Source organism: Balaenoptera musculus, chromosome 14 (genome assembly GCF_009873245.2).
Source record: "Balaenoptera musculus isolate JJ_BM4_2016_0621 chromosome 14, mBalMus1.pri.v3, whole genome shotgun sequence".
Classification (NCBI taxonomy): domain Eukaryota; kingdom Metazoa; phylum Chordata; class Mammalia; order Artiodactyla; family Balaenopteridae; genus Balaenoptera; species Balaenoptera musculus.
The window spans coordinates 73,000,455-73,023,609 of NC_045798.1; the positions used below are offsets into that span (position 1 = coordinate 73,000,455).

General features: G+C 49.5%; 1 protein-coding gene across 1 annotated transcript in view; it reads left to right on the forward strand.

Annotated features, from left to right (window-relative positions):
- Nucleotides 1–822: 822 nt before the first annotated feature.
- Nucleotides 823–23,155, forward strand: part of ONECUT2 (one cut homeobox 2) — a 41,553-nt gene continuing 19,220 nt past the window's right edge. Inside the window, 4 exon segments of the mRNA XM_036823952.1 lie at nt 823–1,653; nt 1,655–1,903; nt 1,905–1,940; nt 1,942–2,059. Coding sequence (XP_036679847.1) covers nt 823–1,653; nt 1,655–1,903; nt 1,905–1,940; nt 1,942–2,059 — 1,234 coding nt within the window.

Here is a 23,155-nt window from a genome sequence, read left to right on the forward strand (position 1 = left end):
TTGTTAGGAGACGTGGGATTGTTTTTACACCAGCACGTAGCTGGAGTCTTTCCCTCCTGGCTTGCCTCGATAAAAGCTTTGGGGTGAAGCAAGGGGAACTGAAGCAAAGCCCTTTAGCCCAGGTCGCAGCAGCTCCGGAGAGACACAGAGCGGCATCTTTAACGTAATTTCTCTCCCTCACTCGCTCTCTCACCTCTCTCTCCCCACTACCCTCTCTTCCCCTCCCTCTCTCCCTCTCCTTGACGTTTGATTCCAGTGGCAAAGGAGGAAAAAAAAAAAAAAAGGCACAGAGCCGTCAGCCAAACATGAAACGCGCGGCCCCGCCCCCTCCTCAGCCATTGGCAGCTGTGCGCAGAAGGCCCGCCCCCCGGGGCAGTCGCGGCCACGCAGTGGCTGCTCGCGGCGCCCATCGGGCACTGCCCCGCCCCGGGTCCGGGAAGGTAGGTTGGCTGCCCCGGCGAGCGGCAGAGCCCTTCTGGACAGCTCCCGCTCACCCAAACAGAAGACGTCGGCGCCGGAGCGGGCTCGGACATGGCGAGGCAGCGCGCCGCCCCGAGCGGCGGGACTCGGTGATCCCTCCCTCCTTCCCCGCCCCCTCCCGTCTCCCGCACACACGCCCCGTCCGCCCCCACCCCACCCCCACCCCGGACGCGCCCGCCCGCCCGCAGCCCGGGGCGCACACCCGCACGCACGCTCCCCCTCCACACGCTCACGCACTCCCGCGCCCTCCCTTGCTCCCGCGGCAGAGCTCCGCCACGCGCGCCTTGCCAGCCCGCCGGCCGCCCCCGCCGCCCCCGCCGCCCCCGGGCCCCGATGGACTGAATGAAGGCTGCCTACACCGCCTATCGATGCCTCACCAAAGACCTAGAAGGCTGCGCCATGAACCCGGAGCTGACAATGGAAAGTCTGGGCACTTTGCACGGGCCGGCCGGCGGCGGCAGCGGCGGGGGCGGCGGCGGGGGCGGCGGGGGCGGCGGCGGGGGCCCGGGCCATGAGCAGGAGCTGCTGGCCAGCACCAGCCCTCACCACGCGGGCCGCGGCGCCGCTGGCTCGCTGCGGGGCCCGCCGCCGCCGCCGCCGCCAACGGCGCACCAGGAGCTGGGCACGGCGGCAGCGGCTGCAGCGGCGGCGTCGCGCTCGGCCATGGTCACTAGCATGGCCTCGATCCTGGACGGCGGCGACTACCGGCCCGAGCTCTCCATCCCGCTCCATCATGCCATGAGCATGTCCTGCGACTCGTCCCCGCCCGGCATGGGCATGAGCAACACCTACACCACGCTGACGCCGCTCCAGCCGCTGCCGCCCATCTCCACCGTGTCGGACAAGTTCCACCACCCGCACCCGCACCCCCACCACCACCACCACCACCACCCGCACCACCAGCGCCTGTCGGGCAACGTCAGCGGCAGCTTCACCCTCATGCGCGACGAGCGCGGGCTCCCGACCATGAACAACCTCTACAGCCCCTACAAGGAGATGCCCGGCATGAGCCAGAGCCTGTCCCCGCTGGCGGCCACACCGCTGGGCAACGGGCTGGGCGGCCTCCACAACGCGCAGCAGAGCCTGCCCAGCTACGGGCCCCCGGGCCACGACAAAATGCTCAGCCCCAACTTCGACGCGCACCACACTGCCATGCTGACCCGCGGTGAGCAACCACCTAACCCGCGGTCTGGGCACCCCGCCCGCGGCCATGATGTCGCACCTCAACGGCCTACACCACCCGGGCCACGCTCAGTCCCATGGGCCGGTGCTGGCGCCTAGCCGTGAGAGGCCACCCTCGTCCTCTTCGGGATCGCAGGTGGCCACATCAGGGCAGCTGGAGGAGATCAACACCAAAGAGGTGGCCCAGCGCATCACCGCCGAGCTGAAGCGCTACAGCATCCCACAGGCGATCTTCGCGCAGGAGGGTGTTGTGCCGGTCTCAGGGGACTCTCTCCGACCCTGCTCCGGAACCCCAAACCGTGGAGTAAACTCAAATCTGGCAGGGAGACCTTCCGCAGGATGTGGAAGTGGCTGCAGGAGCCCGAGTTCCAGCGCATGTCTGCCTTACGCCGGGCAGGTAAGCCCAGAGGGTCTCCTGGAGCCAGGGTGCTGGAGAGGGCACGGGGTGCCTGTGGCCCCGGGTGAGGGCGCTTAGCCACATCTCTGGGTTCTCGGCTCCTCTCCTCTCCACACTTCCTATTTTCTTCTCTATGTCTTCTTCTGTTTCTCTTTCTCTCTCCTCTTCTTCTGTTCTCCCTTTCTCTTACTTCTCTTCCTTCCTCCCTCCTTGTCTCCCGGGCTTCCTGACCGACCCCCACCCGCATTTTATTCGCACTTTGCTCAACGTGCCAACTCTGCCCTCTTCTTCCGACCTTACCCAGCTGTGGGAGTCGCGATGGGGGTGCGCCGTGTCCGCTAGGAGCCCTCTCTTTCCAGGACTCACAGGGAAGGGGGATTGCCTTTATTGGAAACCCTGTGCACTTGAACTCTTGCTTAGACAATACATTTCCGAGCTTGCTTAGGCAATACATTTCAGTTTTCCAAGCTGCCTGGTCTCCCTATATGGAGGCAATTGGTGGGCGGGGGAGGGAGGGGGGGAACTGGAGGCAAATTTGTTTGGTCACTGACAAGAGTCACAGCCTTGCCCACGCGGAGAACGGGTGACCAGGATACAACAGCGTTTCCCAAGCCCGTTTCCGGCCTTGACATTGGCACGGGGACTTTATGATCGAAAGAGCGGGCTGGGGCCAGCTCCCTTGTCTCTGCCCACAGTGAGGGGAGGGTGCAAGGACGAAGGTTGGGACTGCCACATCTACCTCTCTGGGAGGACGGGAGAGGAGCAAGTAAGAGTAGAGAGCGTCCTGCCTCACTCGCCGGCCGTCCTTGCCCGGCTCCCAGCGTCTGCCAGGATTTGCCGAGGTTTGGGGCCTCCGGGAGAGGCTGGGAGCTCGCGGGAAGAGGTGCAGAAAAATTAAGATGCAGTTAGTTAATGCATCTTGGCCGCGGGCTACAGGCTTCCACCTTTTGCATTAAGCGGACGCTGATTGTGCGCGTAGCTCGGCGACGGGGAGGGCTGTCGGCCGGCGGGAGAGGACGGGTCGACGCATTGGTTACATTGTTCTGTAGCCGGCTTAGCTCTTTGTGCCTCCTCTAGCGGCAGAGCCGCGAGGTACAGCCCTCTATTGTTCTAGGAGCGCAGAAACCTCCTGTGTGGGCGGCGGGAACCAGAGAGAAAGGCGCAGCCGTGGCTGCGACTGGCACACAGTTGCGCGCACAGTTGCGCGCTTTAGTGCGCACAGACCCAGCGCGGTGCGCGTGGCAATTGCGCTGCCCCCAGGACCCTGCCACGGGCCAAGAGGGGCAAAGTGTCCAGGCGCCCCACTGGGGAGGACGCACGGTACCCGACTGCAGGCCGAGATGGGCAGCTTCTTTTGGACTGAGGCTGTCCCTCCCGATCGTCGGATTATCTGGGGGACAATTCGTGGTGGCAGTGATTTACATAGGTGCGGGTAGTGGGTAGCGCGCGGTTCCGAGCCGCACACAACGCGCTTCCGGAGCTGTGAGCTCAGGCTTCCTCTCCGGCTCCCCGGGGCTTTCCTCGCACCGCTGAGCCTGGTTTATAGGGTGCACTCTACCTACGCCGGACAGGGCTGGGGGATGTGACAGGCAGCGTGTTCGCCCAGGCTTGGGGAGGGGGCGTTTCCACTCTGACAGCCTCCGCCTTTGCCCGCTGTTGGAGGATTCGGATCTCCAGTCAGTAATCTCCCCGCCGTGTTGATCTGAAAAGGTAAAGAAACTAGCCCCCCCCCCCAAGGGCTTCCCCACATCGGTGGACTCCAAATAGTTCTGCATGGATTTAGAAACCTACTTTATCTTTCTCCTCATTTAGCTTACTCTTCATCCTCTCCTACAATTTTCTGATTGCTCTTGGTTTCTCGCAAAGAGTAAGCAGTGAATAGAGAATATCAGTGAAGAACTGGAAGCTTACTGACAATTCCAAACAGTGTGGTACCCCTTTGTCTTAGGCCCCTGAAAATACCTTTAGTCCCTCACGGGTGAGTTTTAGCAAGGGCTGGCTTCTTGGGCACAGGCAGCCAGAAGAAACTTGGCAGCTGGTCTTGGAGAGGGGGGACCAGGGTAAGGTAAAGGCAGGATGACAGCTATTCTACTCCGGCTGATCTCAGAGCGCTGCCGCCCCCTCACGCCTGTCCCGAAAAAGACAGAGATTTTAAAAACACGTGCCTTCTGCCAATGTATGTCTGAAAGTGATTTGGAAAGTAATGCTTTGCTGGTTAGCCGGTCTCAAGCATTTTTGCAACAGTATTGCTGGGATGAGGGAGAGTGTGGCATCCCTGGGGGACCCCAGTCCCACCACCCACCACGGGAGAGTCCCGGGGCCACTCCTCAGGGGCTGGCCTCGGGCAGCATCGGGGATTTTCAGAGTAGGAGCAAGAAAGCCCCTTCAGTGGGAGTCTGAAAGCCTCCTTCAGCGACTGGGAATTTCCTGCGAGGGACCCCGCTTTGCTCAAGCATTCAAATGTGTGTGTGTTTTATTACCCAGAGTTGAAAAGGGACAAGAGCTTTAGCCTTTTTATCTGGCCATTTGATCAGCAACTACAAGTGTGTTGAGTGGTTATTATTACATAGGAGGCTTTTCAGTTTGGGGTCAGTAGATCAGTCTCTTCAGACACTGATGCAGAAGCTGGGACTGGTATTATGTGCTTGGAGTGCTAGGGGACGGGAGCAAATGGAGAAGAAAAGCTGAGGCCTTCTCCTCCAGGAGTATGGATCGATCTCGCCAGGACGCTGCCGAGGGCCCACACCATTGAGCTCTGGGGGTTAAACAATCCCAGTGACTCTACAGGGCAGCTCTGCCTGACTCCCAGGCCCGAACCTCGCCGAGACCGACCAGCCCCCCATCTCATCGAGACCAGTTCTCTCAATCTCTCTCTCTCTCTCTCTCTCTCTCCCTCCTTTTAATTTCCCTTTCTCTTTCTCATTTTGGGTCTTGCCAGAGGTAAGCAGGTAGGGGTTTGAGGGACCACAGAGTTAAGATGTCTGATTTCGGCCAGTGTCGGCAACCTCACCCTTAGATGAAGAACACCCCCGTCACAACAGAAGCGCCGGCCGCCTCGGTGTATCCACAGCCCGGGATAGCATTTCAAAAGGGAAGGGAGAAGATGGGGGAACTCAGATTGCCTCAACAGTAGATTTCAGAGAAATGGGCTCCAAGTGCACGACTTCGTTCATAAAGGGTGGCGAGGGCCGAAACTGCAACCATGCGGCCTTGGGTCTCTTCCGCGGTCCCCGGGGCTGGCTCCCGCAGAGCAGTTTTTATTAACCCGGCAAGAGGCGGCGAGGACAAACTCCAGCGTGTTCAAGCACAAACCCTCACTGGCTTTGAGCCCAGGAGGCCTCTGAACTAAGCACACACGAACCAGGAGGGACGGAGAGAACCCAGGCAAGAAAGTGGATGGGCGCCTCGCGGAGGACGATCGAGGCCCCGGTGGCGGGAGTGGTTTCCTCCAACAACTGGAAGACAGAGCAGAGACCCTCCGACGACACACCCTGCCGAGGTTTCCGCCTTCTGTGAGCCGGGCTCCCGGGGCGGCCCGCCCCGAGCCTGCCTCGCGTCCCCGCGGCGAGCAGACGCCCGGCCCTCTCCAGGCAGCAGCTCCCAGCGGCCACTCTGGAGCCAACTCTGTTGAGGCAGAGGAGGGCCCTTAACCAACCCAACGGGATGTCGCCTGGGCCACCTGACGCCCGCGGCAGCGGAGCGTGGCCAGGGCAGAACGCTGCGGCGCCTGCCAGGGGTACCACGTGCGTGCGCAGCTCCTTTTGGCGCCAGGGGACGTCCTCAGGCCACCCTAAGCCTAGGGACGGGGGCGGGGACCTCATCCGCAGAGACCCGCATCCCGACTCCCACCCCTCCCTTTGGTCAGCCTCTCGGCCGGGCTCAGCCGGTCTCTCCCGAAGGTTTAGTTCGGGGTCCGAGCCGGAGAGGCCGAATGTAGCCCACGTCGGTACGGAACACAAGATGTTTTCTCCTGCTGGCTGGTCGGATTAATAATTGAAAAGCTCGCTACCATCCTTGCTTGGTCAAGTCCCCGGTGCCTCGAGAACACCTTCCCAACTCGCATTAGGGTGGGCGGGAGCTGGGCCGAGCCAGCGGGACGCGAGGGAGGGTAGTGAACCCGCGGGCGAGAAGTAGCCCGGGTCGCCGGGCACCCTCGATGCGAGAGGCTGCGCATTTATTTTTATTCCAGGCTTTCCACCATGTGGTTATGTCACTTTCTCAAACAAATGTGTATATGGAGGGAGATCGATGCTGATAATGTTTAGAAGATTAAAAGAGCATTAATGCTGGCAACAATAACGTAGACGTGTGGACCCAGATTTCATTGATCTGGAACTTGATCCGGCGCGTTTCCAGTAAGCCCGACGGCGCCCTCTTCCCAGCAGAGCGCTCGCCAGCGGCCTGGCTCCCCGGCGCTCCCGCCGCGCTGCTTCCCCAGCTCCAGGCGGGTTCTCGGGTCTGCCCGCTGCCTCAACCCGCGCGGCCCCAGCCCGCCGCTTCCTACTCAAGGTTTCCTGCTGTCGCCGGGCTGCCTGCCCTCTCCCCCAGTCCCCGCGCGCGCGCGCAACGCCGCTTTCTGCGCTCCCTGCCGCGGGCTCTGCGGGTGGTTGGTATACCGAAGGCGTCGCACGGGACGGCGCCCGAGTCCTCCCAGTCCTCCCGCGTAAGCGGGGTGCCTTCGCCTCTGCCCCGCGCGGCCCTCATCTGGTGCAGCAGGGCCGGGGGCAACTTCTTTCCTCCATGGAAAGCATCCGGGAAATTTGGTCTCCTCTCCATATGCGGGAAGGTCCAAGCCGAACTTTAGAAACGACGTCTCTAAAGAGAAAAACAAATACCATATATTAACGCACATATGTAGGAACCTAGAAAAAATGGTACAGATGAACTTAACTTGCAAAGCAGAGATAAGAGACACAGACGTATAGAAACGACGTCTCTAAAGCTGCCTGCTAACCTCGCAGCTTCCTGATCGGCGGATCCTCTCCATCCTTGTTTTCATTAAGAAGGAACATTCTCATTAAAGGTTCCCATTCGCAGACTTTCTACACTGGTGCATTAGTTGGACAGTTAAACGAGGCCCCAGTGACAATGGCCTGGGCTTCATCCCTCAGAGTGGTCTGCTCTGGGCTAATTGGGTCAACCAGAGAGGAATCTTGTTTCTTGCCCCGGCTGGTAAGAAACACCAGACTGGGAAACCGCACCGCCCCAGCTCCCCTTCCCACCAGCTGGAGAGATCTTCCCCTCTGAGGCGCGGGACTCAGGCCTGGCCCTGGTAGAGAGGTTTTTTCTGAGACACCTGCCTTGACGGGAAAAGAAAGAACTTCAAAGCTGTCCCTTCCCTCTGGCAGGAAGACCTCCACATCCTGCCAACCACTCCCTTTGCCAAATGGCTTATTCTTCCAGAAGGAACACTAAGGTGAATGAAGGAAAGAAAGAGCTTGGGACGGTAGTGGGGGTGAGATAAGAACTAAATTGTTCGGGTTTTTTGAAATTATAAATTCTCCAGTTTTAGAAATACTAAGCTTTTCCTTCAAGAGAAGGTTTCAACCTGGACGAAAAGGAGTGTTTTCCTTCCTTCTCCAAGAACGAAATGAGAAAAAGGAGGAAGGAAAGGAGAGAGAAAAAAAACCAAATCTTGCGTTATTCTGCTTTGCCGTGTGGCAAAGGGGAAGCAGTCATTTCTTTCTGTCCTCCCCAGAGATAGGGGGCATCTTCCTTCCAGTGGGTTTCCTTAGAGAAGGGAGCTTTGATACAGCTCCTTGATTCCTAGTCAGAATGAGCCCTACCCCTCTTCTGAAAACCTACAGTGAACTAGGTCAGGTGATCAGATACAGAAACCAAAAAGGATGCGCGGTTTCCTTTTGGTGCGGAAGACAGCGGGCCCCTCCCCTCAAGCTCCCGGTGAAGGGCTCTTAGGTTCTGGGAGGGGCGAGTGGGCTTTTGGAGGGTGGAATCTTAGACTCTCCCCCAACCCCATCTTAGAACCCCAAAACAGGGCTGGATTCCTGGTGAATGGTGAGGGTGGGGCAGAGGGGAAACTGAGCCCCCCAGATTCTCTGTGTCTCTGAGAGCAACCCCACTTCTCTCTAGAGACACGTGTCTCCCCAGAGGTAATAGGGGACCCTGGGCAGGGTTTACCCTCTTGAGCTCCAGGCCTGACCCCTGAGGGGGAAAGAGGCTGCCTCTCCAGCTTTCTTCAATCCAAAATTTCACTTCAGGGTCGCCTCTTGGTTTTCTGGGCTTTAGAACCTGTTTCTAAAGGAAGATCGGAGGAAGGGGGTTGAAGAGTTCTCAGGAAGAAAGCACTGGACACCACCACACTATTGCTGGTGACTGGTGTTGGTAGAAACTGTCTTGAGGGAAAGTGGTATCGTGTCGGGGTATCCCTGGAGGAACGGAAACCTCAGAGGAGAAGCAGAGGGATTTAGTTTCTGGGCTCTTGCCAAAGGAAGGAAAATGAGGAGGGAATAAATAGAAATAATTGTCTGGATAAAGGGCCCTGGGGAAAAGGGTGAATATTGAGGAACCCTGGGCCTTAAACTTCATCTACAGCTTCTGCGTTATCCTCGTCCCCAGCCCTCTCAGAGACCCTTGTTTTTCCTGACCTGGGGAAAATTGCTTCCTCTGAGGGGATACTCTTCTTGGTGGGGGGAGACCATTATGAGGGAACCCAACAGGGATATTTATACTGTCAGGTACAGAGCCTGCTCAGGGTGGGCTGGGGGCCCATCAGCACCCCCTTTCATCACCCAGTCTGTCCCCCTAATGCATTTCAGTGCCTTTGGGAAAAGCTTGATTTTTGATTTCCAAGTCTCACTCCAGGTGAAGACTCTGAGAAATGTACACAGGTTCTTGTAGGGGCAGGGAGGAGGAGCTGGGGAGGTTGACTGGGTAACTCAGCCCCTCTGATGCGTGGCAGGGTACAGATGGGCAAGGCGTGGAGGCGGGCTGTGGGTTGTGCAGACAGAGCTTGTCTCACTGGGGGAGAAGTGGACATTGTGGACATTGTTGTGAAAAACCGTCCTACACAAATTGTCCCAGAGGGAAGGGAGGCTCTGCGTTCCACCTTGGCGCCTCTCTCGCCATTTGAAGATCCATTACTCTCCTGTAGAAAGCAGACTTTGTTTGGGTTGGAAGCACACCTCCAACGTAATTTAATCAGCATTGGACTTTGGCTCATGTAATCAAATATACATATACTTTCTCCTGCAGGAAGAAAAATAATTTCTCTGTAACTGGTATTGACTTGAAGTCATGTAATCTCTGGAAAGCATCACGTTTTTAAAGGGCAAGGTAAAATTAAGGGGGAAAGAACCCACAGTTTCAGTGGTTTGCCTTGTAATAGCTAAGGGAGCCAGTTACCACCTAAGAAAGGACAGAAGGAGAATTCTAGAGCTGAAATGCATGGGCTGCTCCAATTGTAGGTATCCCGCTCCAGCTTCCTCTGTGTAGTCAACCTCCCAGATCTATACTGGTAGGAAACAAGGTTGACTGGCTCACCAGATCCTAGGAATTTGGGCTTTATGTTTATGTTGGGTTGAGGCATCTTCGGAAGAGTCTGGAGCTCCGTTGCTCCATTTTTTTCTGTCCTCTTTGGAGAGACCACAGGCGGCAGCAGCAGGATCCCAGTGGGCAGCAAGCCCACTCCACCCCCAGGGCCTTGAGCCTTAAGCTCTGCCCTAGAGCATCCCCCTAGAGCAAGCTTGGACTCCCCACCCCCAGGGCGAGGCTCTGGGCTTTACCCAGGTTGGGTCTGTTAGGGAATCTGTTGTAAACACAGATCCATTGATTTGCATTTGTCAGAGAGTAAAGTTAAACCAGTGAAAAGAGAAGCCCTTACCCTTTTATGCAGGGCCAGGGAAACCTTTCATATTGATCCTATTGATCCAACCTTTCCCTTTAAGGAAACCACATAGTTAAAGACCCTCATTCAATAGATTTACCCTTTGTGCTTGTGATATTCCTTTAAGTGTTCTCATCTAGGATAGCTGGGCATTAAGCCCACACTCCAAACCAAACAAAAATGAAAAGGGGGTAGGAGGGGAGGAGTCAAGAGGCAGAATTGTGGGAAGTGAAACTGAATCAAACTGAAATGCGTAATGACCTGATTGGGGAATGTTTTCTCATTCTTCTAAGATGACATGCAGGGATAAGGACAAAATAGATGGCATTTAGCGATCTCCTCTTTTCTCTTCTCTTCTCTCTCTTTCCCTCCCCCCAAAACAAAATCTGTTTAGATGCTAGAGTAACAACATCACAGGAACATCATTTTCTACTGTAAAATTATTTCAGTCAAGCCACTAGCTTGGTTCGTTTACACTGGTTCACTTAATGGCAGTGATACTTCCACAAAAATTATTTTGGTTCATTTGTAGCAAATTGGGAATAAAATTGTCCCCAGAAATGCAATATTTTGGACTCTGTATATGAGCATGAACACTGAAGTCACTTTCGAAGAGAAGGGCTTGGAGTCGTGTGTTCTGATGGAAGTAAGTAGAAATCAGACCAGGAGTAGGGTACAACTTTTTCTTATTGAGCAGCGTAGATGGAACAGGAATTGCTAAATATTGCTCAGTACCCTTTGTGTTTGCGGAAATGAAAATGAAAGTCCCCTTTGTTTCCAGAACTGTTGGCATGATCCGTTTTTATTTCTTCCTTGACCCTTTTTGTTCTGTAAATAACATCCATTTGTGATTTTTTTTTTCAACATGTTCCATGTGCGATTCCTAATCGGCTATCTCTTGGGTTGTGTTCAGACATTCATGTTTGTTTTATGTGATTGAAAAATATTAATGATTCCTTAGGTGAGCTAATGTATTTATCTGCTGAGTGAGTTCAAAGGGCAGAGTTCAGCTATGGTTCAGGTTAATTGAACAGGAAGCAGTGAGCTTTCCAGTCTGTGTTGAACAAGGGACCAGTTCCTTAAAATATCACACTCAGCAAACACACAATTTCAGTGCCTTCATCCTGGAGTCTGATGTAAGAGGCTCAGATCAACTTGGATTGCTTGTTTAAAAACCCAAAGCAAAGCACAGCAACTACAACAAAGCCCCGGAGTCCCCCTCAGGGAAGAAGAGTTTTCTCATTGGCTAATTGCTTTATTGGTAGCACTGACCTGCAGAGCAGCTGCAGGGGCCTGGATGAAGGCTTAGGCCTCAGAATAATGTGCTCCATTAGAACAGGGCAAGGCATTTTTTGTTTACTCAATTGGAGCTCCCTGCAAAGTGCCATTAACGCCGGCCCGACCGCATGTGTGTTGCAAAAGGCAAAGGTCACGCCAGTCAGGCTGTAGGCACAGCCAGCTCTGCCCTGGTGGGAGGGAGGGCATCCTGTTGGCATTGCCCTCTTCAAGCTTGGCCCAGCCCCATGGGCCCCTCCAGGGCTTTGACCAAAGCAAGCACTTGCACAACTTGTTTACATTTCCCAATTGCTGAATCATGTTATTGATGATTACACAGTTTAGATCTGAGCACCATCAATCATACATGAGAAAAAAATCCTCCCACTGACCCTCTCTTTCTTATTTATGTTCCCTTCATCATTGTGTATTACGGTAAATAGAATTGTGCGAACGGTGCTTTTTAGCAAAGTGCTTGGATCAAGAGGAAGACAGACCTCCAAACCTGGCCAGCGGGTTGTTTAGCAGAAAGGAAGTTTGAGGTGGAACCAGGAGCACAGTCAAGGCTTCTACCAAAAGCACCTTGAGCTAGAGTGCCACCTGCCGGAAGTCTTCTAACTGCAACAAGCCTTGCACCTCTAAGGCCCAGGCTCTTTTCTTCACTTTGTTCCTAGTGTCTGTCTCTCCATTCCCCACCCTACTGACCACTACCCGTATTTTCCTAGAAATTTCTTAGGGGACTTTCTCCTGGTCCTTTGGAACTCTAACCTCTGCCTCTCCGAATTCGTTGCCAAGGAGAAATCAGAGGTTTTGCTGTGATGGGTAAAGGTGTTTCGCCCACCCTGCATACTGAGGTAATAGTCTCCTGCTTGAGAGATGAGGGGCAGAAAAGGCAAAAAATATCTGTGGGAGAGAAGAGGAATGGTTATGTGTGTAAGAGAAACGGCTCAGTTGATGGTGCCAGTGAGGGCTGTACCAACTGTAAGGTGCTCTGCAAAGGCCAAGTATTGTACGAAGGAGAGGGGGTGAGAGAATTAGTATGGGCAGGGAGGACATCAGGAAAGAGATATGCCAGATCGGTGAGCCAGAGGTGGGCTCTGTGAAACCCCCTGGGAAGAGAAAAAAGTGAACCAGCCATTCTGCAGTTGCAAAGAAGTAAGCCAGTGAGCTACACTTGGAGCCAAACTGTGGCGCTGGCTGTAGCTCTGTGGGCGGCAGCTGTTTCCAGACTTGCCTCACGTGGATCTGGGCCCGGAGCCCCTGACAGCCGGTCGCCTGTGCGTGGGTTGCTGCCTCCACGCCTTGATGCAGGATTCAGCACCACGAACAGCGCCACGGAGAGTCCTGGCAGCGAGCGCGCCCAGGCCGGGGTCTGAGCAAGTTTGCATCTCACCCCAGAGAAGGGAGATGGGTCCTCTACCGGGTTAAATCCGGGCAGGACCCCGATCAGTAGCTCCAGCTCTCTAGATCTCGGAGCCCCAGACAGTACAGGAGGGCCTCAGATTTTCCTCCCTCGGCCCGTGGCTTCGTTTCTCTGTGGGAGGTCAGCGATAATAAAGGGAGAGGAGGCGATGGCGGTGAGAGGACAAAAGATGCTAAAGGACCCTTTCCTTTCCAAGAGGAAGAACATTACCTCTGTCGGGGGCGGAGGGATTGAACTGTTTTTCTCCATGGTCCTGGCTTCTGCAGGCGCTGACTGCTACTCTCAGCACGGTATTTCAGACTGAGGGTTTCCTTTCAAGGTTTACGGTCTGGCTGCCCTACACACAAATATACAAAAACGGATTTCCCCTCCCTCCCCACCCCTGCCTCCGCGTGAGTTTTGCAAACGTGGTTTTCATTATATGAAGCAAGATTCTCACATAATATCAGCAGTAATGTTGCCAGGCTACCTCCAATAAATCTAGAAAGTGGGTGTGATTTCTTGAGAGTTTTCCTTGATGGGGCTCTCTTTAAGAGGAACCTCTCCACCGCTTCTGTGGGCCAAGGGTTGTGTGACTTCCTCGAGGCCACACAACGGAGTCACATGGCCCTGGCCACGGTGAGAGCTGACATTAGGCACTGACCCCTGACTCTGGCTGTTTTCAATCAGTAGCTCTGCTTTATTTGTGTTTTTATTACAGAGAAAGGAGGCAGGTGGGTCCTTTTGGTCTGTGATTAAGCACAACTCCCATCTCTTTAGGTTTCTAGTAAAATGGCCCTTGACTTCCCAAAGCTAATTAAAATGTAAAACTTTTGCTTGATATCAAGAAACTTTAGTTCAAGCCTAATTTATTGTTAAAGTGGTTCTCGGGGAGGTGGAGCATAGGAACAGACAAGTGTATCCCCTTTAAACAGAAAGTCAAGGGCATGATAAATGAGATTTTCTTCCCTGTGACAATTCATCTTTAAATTCCAAGTGACTCTTGGATGAAAGGAAGAAAATCCAACCCCAAACAAAACAAATCTGGTAGAGCATTCACTCTCAATGTTGAAAAAAATCATTTTCTGTGTCTAAATACCTAAACTCTTGCTCTATAAATGAGCAGGAACATATTTGAATTAGATCTAAGAACTGGTTTTAAATCTATTTGATAAACACTGATTAAAGCAGTTTCTTCAAGTCATATGATCTTTGAATTTGCAGGCATGCATTTCCTAGTAGTTGTTGGGTTACACTATCAAAACCTTTTCTGGTAAAACATGGATTTGACAGTAAGCAAAGCCTTTTTATTTTAAGTCTATTTTATATGCATCACTGCATCTTATTAAAATAAGGCCGTGCACTCTGCCAGGCCTTATACTAAATGCATTTCCTTTCTAGTGAACTCAATGTGGTTTTTAAAAGATATTTTGACAAGACTGCAATGTAAACCGTACCTCCCCAATAGTCTTCTTTGACTCCAAATACTAAAAAAAAAAAAGTGTGGATTAAAAGAACTTTTTCTGTTTCTGAAACAGAGCGACAGATTTCCAAATCTAAAGGTTTTGTTTTTTTTTTTAAGTCTTGGATTCAGATGCCTCCTAACATATACCAGAGTTTATATCAGTTCATGTTCAAGGCATGAGAGTGAATTCTTTAGTCACTCTCGATGTTTAACCCTTCTCATCCTTTTTTTTTTTATTAGTGTTCTGAAAAGAAAGAGACACCCTTCCTGTTGAAAACCAATTCTTTGACGGCATTCTGGGCCCCTGCCTCTCCTACCTTCTCAGGACCCAATCCCTTCCTGTGTTTATAACCTCTTCTTAGCATTTTCCCATCCGAATTTTTGTGCTCCAGACTCTCCTATATTTTTTTAATGCTCCCCCCAACACCTGTTCCAACTTTAGCTTTTCCCTCCCTTCACTTCTAGAAAGAGTTGCTATAACTCAGTATCTGTTTTTCACCTCCCCTTTCAGTCCCAGCCCTTTGCTGTCTCGTTCTGGCCACTCCTGTTTGCTAAATCTGCTCTTACCAATGTCACTGTTGAGGTCTTTATAGCTAAATCCAATGGATGCTTCTCAGTTCTTACCTTACCTTGGCCTCTCCATGGCATGTGACACACTCCTGACCACGCTTACTGAAATACTGTACTGTCTTATTTTCCTTTTTGGAATTCTGGCTATTGCTTCTCGGTCTCCCTTCTGGGCTCTCTCCATCTAGCTCAGCATTCAGGCCTAGGCTATTCTATTTATTCGTTCATCATACTCACCCCGGAAGATTGCCTCTGTTTGGTTGTCATCTTGCTATGCTGAGGACTTCTAGGTCTCTCTCCAGCCCTGATATCTCTCCTGAGTTCCAGGTCCCTATTTCCTTCTGCATCTGGACATCTTTGCCTGGGTGTCCTCAAACTCAGTCCATCTCAAAGTGAACTCATTTTTCTTAACCCCCAGCCCCCATCACCACCACCACCAAATATGAGTCTCTTCTTTTATTCTCTCTCTCTTTCAGTAATATCATCTTGTACACAGAATCTCAAGCCAAAAACCAGGAGGTCAACTCAAACTCTTTCCTTTTCCCCCAAGTCAGCCACCCTAGCCATGTGGATTATACCTCCTAAATATCTGTCTCCATCCCCTCCACTGCTGCCCTCACTGGAGGCATTACCAATTCCAACAGCCTCCTGACTGGTCTCCCTATCTCCAGTCTTGCCTTTTCCCATCCATTTTCCAGCCTTAAGCCACAGCGATTTTTCTGGAATCCAAATCTGACCACAGTACACTGTTGTTTAAAACTCTTTGTTAGCTCCCTTTGACCATTGGTGAAGGTACAGATCCCTGAGCAGGATAGACTAAGCCCTGCTCACCTCCAGCCTCATCTCCCATCACTCCACCCATTTACTCTGCGCGCAAGACATGCTGCCCTCCTAGCTCCTCAAACACACCAGGCCATTCCTTTAGCCTAGAACACTTTTCCCCTCACTCAGCTAACCTCACCTCAAAATCTTGGCTTAAAGTTCCTTGTCTTTAAGCGAAATCTTGGCTTAAAAGTCTAGGAAGTTTTCTCTGGTCTCCTAAATTGGGATCTCCCTGGACTACCTATCCCATTTCACATAGAACACAGATAGGACTACCTATCCCATTTCACATAGAACACAGATAGGTATCACCTGCTTACTTGTCAGTGTCCTCTCCCCGCCCCAGATTGTAGGTTCTATGAGACCAAAGATTGGATAGAGCATGTGATAGGCAGCCAGTAAATATCCATGAATAAATTAATGAAGACCTTCATATGACATTGTTTCTGCCCATTTTACTCCCCCAAGTTAGTGGATGGCATTCGAAAAAGAATCATCAGTGTTGGTGCATCATTTGGAGATAGTATTTCATATTTGATGATATCGAGTTCTCATTGATGTCATTTTCCTTCTAAGCTAAGATACTACAGGTACGTATGAGTTTTAAAGGGAATCTTGAAGTGGGGTTAAACCTCCTATCCAAAGTTTCAGACTGGTATCTCCAGTAAGGTGAGGGATGTGAAACGATCACTAAACACTAGACTAGGGTGTTACCAGTTGACTCCAGTCTGCCAAGGTAACCTGCTCGAACAGGTGGTTCTTGCTATCCTGCTCATACACTGCCCTCTTCACCACATCGACGTCCCTGCACGCTCTCTTCCTGCTGCCCGAAGTGCCTTATCTCGTCTGTCCCTCTCCAGATCCTCCCCGGCCACCACCTCAGGTCCTCCATCTCTGAACGTTCCCAGCAAACTCTAGCCCATTCTTTTTCCTCCCTTTGCTCAACTCTGGTTGCAGTCATCTGTTCCAAACTGCATAGCAGCTTCTTAGCTGGGGTCTTACACCCCTCTCCAGATCTCTCCTGTATCCCTTCCCTGTGGCTCTGGAGGGGAGATGCCATAGCCCTGTGCCTCCCACAGCTGCTGTCCATGGCTGAGCACAGAATAGGCATTTTTTTTCAACTGAGTCATTTGGTGCATTCCTGCCTATTTTTATGGACTCCCCTAATTTCAGTCACTCGGTTGGGGAGGTGGGGGAGTTAGGTTTTGTATGTCTCCTTATAGCTGGCATTCTTTTCTAGCCTCTACTCTTTTTTTTTTTTTTTTTTTTACATCTTTAGCCTCTGCTCTTCAAATAGGAGTATTCCTTTTTGTAAATATTTTGATCGTTGACAGAAATACTTGCTTACACAGTCAAAAATAGATTCCTGAGTTAACCTGAAATGACACCTAAGCTTAATATGGGGAAAACAGTGCTCATGATGGCTTGGTAAATACCAAAGGTGGTTCTGCTTCCACACACAGCTGAAAATGTTACCCATTTTAGAATATCTGAGGCTGCAAACACATCAGCAAATCAGAGGGACTATTTTCCTCTTTTAAGTCATTTTAATTATCAGTAAACCAAATTTGTATTGAAATGGCAGTAACTTGATACGCTACAAATTCCTAGATTTTTATTGACTTAAATTTACCTGTAAGGAAAAAAGCCAGAGGTCAACATTTTTGTAAGTTTACCCTTTTTCTTTCCTATTTCCTTTTATTTTGGCAAATGAGTACGTAAAGTTATTTCAGGTCTTTGAAACCCAGTAGTTCAAAGGTTTTCTGGGATATACACAGTTCTGCCTACATAGTACTGAACTAAGTAATTACACATGGACAAAAATTAACTAGCTTTTTTCATCTTTGATTTTATTGGAATTTTAAGATTTGAGTGGCTAAATCTCACTTATCTTTATAATATCCATACAGGATTGAGTGAAAAGAGGTTTTAGCATTATCTCAACTTTAGTGAGAAACTGAAACTAAGATAATTTGCTGTACCTCTTAGGTGGAAATTATACATTTCCTGGAGATTTTTTTTTTTTACAGTTACGTTTTGACATTCCTATTACATGAGTAACAAACTATGAAGACCAGGCATATATGAACAGAATGTTTAAATTAAAATATTCCAGACCTTTTTTTTTTTAATGCCTTTAATTGAGTGCTTTGCTGTGCTGCATGATAATTAGGTATGCTTGGTAAGCAGTTGGCTTCAGTGACTGTCATCTGTGTGCCTTGCGTAGCCAAACCAAGTTTCCACTGACACAGAGGCAGAGACAGGCAGGGGTGGGCAGAGCAGGAGGCAGCTCTGAGGCCTCTCTGAAGAGCCTTGAGCCCTTATTCAGAGGCTGCCCTCTTCTCTGGCTAGGGTACCATGGCCTGGACATGCCTGGCACCAAAGAAAGACCACACACTCCTTTTTTCCCTTCTTCCTGGTGCCTCATCTTCCTCCTCTGCCATCCTCCAAAGGAATTAGTTGGGACCTGGAAGAGAACTGCTGAGTTCACCCTCCCTGACCAGTTCTCCACCTAGAGCCTCGGACTTGGGCTTCCATAGACAGATTTTGGAAAGTCAGTTGAAAGGGCAGAGTTGGGGGTAGGTAGGGATTGGATTGGAGGGGAGAGGGAGGAAAATCTACAGTAGAGATAGGTGGGCTTTTCTACTGGAAGCCACACCATCTCAGGAGCCCAAGTATTCTGCCTCCTTAGAGCTCCAGAAGTCCCTAGGGTATGAACATCCCTATCTGAGATGGGGAAGGAGCCCCAAGCTAAGAAGAGAGGGAGTCTATGACAGGTCCTGGGAATAGTGTCTGTAGGACCCAGATCCTTCTATCCTAGGCTGTTGGGAAGGGATTGGAGGCACCAAGCATTCCTTTCTCCCTGCCTCTTTCAGAGCTTGATCTTATAGAAGTAGCAGCAGGGTAGCACAGCAGAACAAATGATCTTTGGCTTTGGAGTCAGACAGGCTTGGGTATTAATTATAACTCTTCCATTTACTAGCTCTGATTTAACCTCTCTGAGTCTCAGTTTCCTCCTTTGTAAAGTGGGAATATTATGTCCATCTCGGAGAACGATGTAGGTATGAGAGATGATCTGTATAAAGTCATTGTTAGGTAACAGGCTGATCAGCTCTCTTCAGGACTTTCCCACAGAATTCCTTGCCTAGAGTGATGACCTGAGGGATAAGACGGCCTTGGATGTTGGGGAGGAGGAGAGAAAGGAAATAAGGTACAGATTTTATTGAACATCTATTACGTGCTATGTATCAGTTACCTATTGCCATAATAATACTAAGTAGCAAACCACCCCAAAACTCATGGCGTTTAACAATAAACATTTTCCCTACCCCCCTCCCCCCTTGGTAACCATAAGTTTGTTTTCAACATCTGTGACTCTATTTCTGTTTTGTAAATAAGTTCATTTGTACCATTTTTTAAGATTCCTTATATAAGCGATATCATATGATATTTGGGGGGAGAGGAATAAATTGGGAGATTGGGATTGACATATACACACCACTATATATAAAACAGATAACTAACAAGAACCTACTGTATAGCACAGGGAACTCTACTCAATACTGTGTAATGACCTATATGGGAAAAGAATCTAAAAAAGAGTGGCTATTTGTATATGTATAACTGATTCACTTTGCTATACAGCAGAAACTACCACAACATTGTAAATCAACTATACTCCAATAAAAATTAATTAAAAAATAAACATTTTTTTCTCACATATCTGCAGGATTCAGCTGATCTAGGCTGATCCCAGCTGGGTTTCCCTTTGTGGTTTGGCTGGCTTGATCATGTGTCTGTGGGTGGCTTTGTTCCATGTTTCCTATCCTGGGACCACTGGAGTAGCCTGGGTATGTCCTCACGACGATGGCAAAGGGGAAAGCACAAGCAATAACATACTCCGTAACATTCCATTGGTGAAAGCAAGTCATATAGCTGAGCCTAGAGACAGAGTGGGGGGCACTTCCAGATTCCATGGCAAGGAGCCTCGTACAGGAAAGGGTGAATTGGAGTTGAGGGGTTTTGTTTTTTTGTTTGGTTTTTTTGCCACCTACCTCTTACCACATATTTTAGCTCACTTCCATTCTTGCAGGAAGCCATTCCTATGGTTGGGATAGGATAAGGACAGCAGATTTGGCAACAAATAGGAAATAAGTGTGGAAGTATTTCAAAACCCTTTATTACTTTATACTTTATACAAGTAACAAACTATGCCCAGCTTGTTAGAAGCCATGTTTCTTTGTACTAGGCTGATCTGTGGCCATGCCTGACCTGCCCTCTAGATGGTAGCAGGCAGGGAACCCGGCTTTGCTCTCCTTCATCTTCCCTCTAATGCTGGCCATAGTTGGCACTCAGTAAGTGCAGGTGATCCCCAGGGTCACACAGCTTTGGTGTCCTAACAGGAGGTCCCTTCTAGCCCCACCAGATGACCACATGTACCTCTACATGTATTTTAAAATAAGACTTCATTTTAAACTTTTCTGTTTTTTTTTTCACTGAAATAACCACCAACCATCTGAGGAACAAAAGTCCAAATCTGTTGCCTATAGAAGTTAAGCCATCCAATCCAGATCTCCATTATTCTGTTTAGACAAAATCCAAACGATGCCAGCACTTTATTCATTTTACCAGTGAATACAGAAGCAATTTGGAGGTGATATCAAAAAAGATCAAGAGATTTACTCATTTGTGACTCTAACAATGTCTAAGGCTTGTTGAGGGTTGTTTTTGGTTTTTTGTTTTTTTAACCTTAGGTTCTATTTCTGGCATGCTTTTATTTTTTTAAATCATAAGCAGTGTTAAAAATACTTGACGGGTTTTGTCTTGGTTCTTCATGTGGGTGTTAAGAGATGCCTTCCATTAGTGAGTATGCCTCAGATAATGTGTTTATTTGCGTCTTCCTCCTTCTCTGCCTGTCCCCTAATGGTCTGGTACACAGAGGGCTACTTGAGCTGATTTATATAGATCTCAGTTGCTCTCATTTGCGCATACTTAATTCAGAGAGGTGATCATATTGATTTCCCAGGCCCACTTTTCAAGACATTGTACTAACACAGATATCTTAGCAGCTCTAACTACATTGTCTGAAAAGGAAAACATTTTAAACCTTTGGAAGCAATTTTGATGGACATTTCATTGTGTTCTATATTACTTACCTAATTAAATTTCCTTCACATCGAGGTCTGTTTAAAATTCAATTGAGAAATATTTTCGAGTTCCATTGGGCAGATAACTTTGTTTAGCTGGATTTGTTCTGCATGCATATGAAATGGCATCCTATGAACCAATACCCAGTGCTTATACTTCCCATGGATGTGAAGAAATGACACCCTTGTAGGCAAATGTAGTCTCCTGTTATTCATAACAAGCTGTCCCTGGTTACTGAACTTGTTCACCCTGTAATTCCAAAAAGTCCTTGTGTTTCTGTGCCTGTGGTTTTGGCAGGCTGATTTGTTCGAATTCTGAGCATTGTGAACGAAATCTGTAACTTCTTTCATGGATTAGCTGGAGTCCCGGAATTCCTGTTTACAAGTTCAGAGTCCAGCTCAGGGCCACTTGCCCCCTTTAGGGCACACAGAAGTCTTATTTGCATAGCGGAGGCGGGTAGAATTCCAGATTGAGTTTGAAAGCAAATAAGGTAATCGGTCTGAGGAGCCATCCCCAGTGGAAGAGGTGTGATTCCTGATGTTTTGTATCTTTGGAAGCAAAACCCAGGAGAAAGGCCTTATCTCTCAGTTCCACCCACCCTGCCACTGAAGACAAGAAAAACAGACCCTCCTCGTCTTTTATCCTGGCTAGCCATCCCATTCAGTTCTGTGGCAAAGGACCCTGCGGTAACAGACCTGTAATTGGAGAGTTGGCATTCCATAAGCACTTCTTTAATATTTAAAAAAAAAAAAAAAAAAAAGTTCCAAAGATGCACTTTTTGTTGCATTGTTAATTAGCCTTTAAACATTTCAGAATTAATTAGAATCTTCAAAGTCTTCAAGGTTTATCTTGTTTATCTCTGTCTTAGTCTACTGTACCAAAATACCACAGACAGCTTATCAACAACAGAAATTTATTGCTCATGGTTCTGGAGGCTGGAAGAGCAAGATCAGGACGCCAGCCTGGTTGGGTGAAGGCCCTCTTCAAGGCTGCATACTTCTCATTGTATCTTCACATGGTGGAAGGGGTTAGGGAGCTCTTTGGAACCTCTTTTATAAGGGCACTAATCATATTCAAAAGGGTTTTCTACCCTCATGACTTAAGCACCTCCCAAAGGCCCCACCTACTACTGTCATCATCTTTGGAAGTTAGAATTTCAACATATGAATTTGGGCGTGGCACAGATATTCAGTCTATAGCAATCTCTGTGCCTCAGATAATAGTGGGTATATCATAAGGTTATTGTGAGCCTTAGATAAGCTAATGCATATAGATGCTCAGAACAACTGGTCGATTGTGAATGCTTGCTAATTTAGTCGAATCATTATTATTACTATTAATTGATTAATATTACCTTTGTAATTTCTCTGTACATAAGCAGGAGACTTGGCCTGGGTCACCAACTCTTCCATATTTTTTGCATATCAAGAGTATTGCTTGGGACTTCCCTGGTGGCACAGTGGTTAAGACTCCAAGCTCCCAATGCAGGGGGCCCGGGTTCAATCCCTGGTCGGGGAACTAGATCCCACATGCATGCCGCGACTAAGTTAACATGCTGCAACTAAGACCCGGCACAACCAAATACATAAATTAAAAAAATATTTTTTTAAAAAAAAAGAGTATTGCTTGGCGTTGTCATCAAGAGCGTGAGCTTCGGGGTTAGACAGATCCAGTTTAGGTCCCAGCTACACCACTTACTAGCTATGTGCCCTCATGCAAGTCATTAACCTCAGAGAGCCTCAGTTGCTTCCTCTGTAGAATGGGGATAAGGTTGGTGCCGACTAGATAGTTGGTGTGCGGGTTACATGAGATACCATAGTGTTTAGCACTGCACCTGGCACTTTTACATCTTACTTCCTTCATACCCAGGATAATCCCCTATTTCACGTGGACAGGTCTATCCTTCAGCATAATTTTTGTCACTTTCACCAGTGGCATTTGTGACGAGAGAGATTGCCAGACACAACATTGGTCTTTGGATGCTCTCCTTGCAAACTGGTCAAACATGCAGCAGCGTTATTCACTCCTGCCACCACTCCCTCTCTCCCCCACCCCCGTGTCCTTTTTTTTTTTTTTTTTTTGATTGATAATGTTTCCTTTTTTTTTTTTTTAAACATCTTTATTGAAGTATAATTGCCTTACAATGGTGTGTTAGCTTCTGCTTTATAACAAAGTTAATCAGTTATACATATACAATATGTTCCCATATCTCTTCCCTCTTGCATCTCCCTCCCTCCCACCCTCCCCATCCCACCCCTCTAGGTGGTCACAAAGCACCGAGCTGATCTCCCCGTGTCCTTTTAAGACTCTTAACAGTTACAGGCATTTTGCTAAGCTCATGCTTAGAACGCGGAAGTCTGCTGTGCTCACGGTAGGTTCTGACTGCATCCTTACTGACTTATGTTGGGATAAGGTCCATTTGGAGAGTGTGGTATGTGTTGAGCACAAACTCTACATTTGCTAGAATTGTACAGCTGTACATAGAAAAATTAGAGCTCCGCCAGCAAGGCTCAGCTTATCTTATATCTGCATCATGATCGCGGGTTTGGGAGTCATATCAGAGAGCTGTTTTCT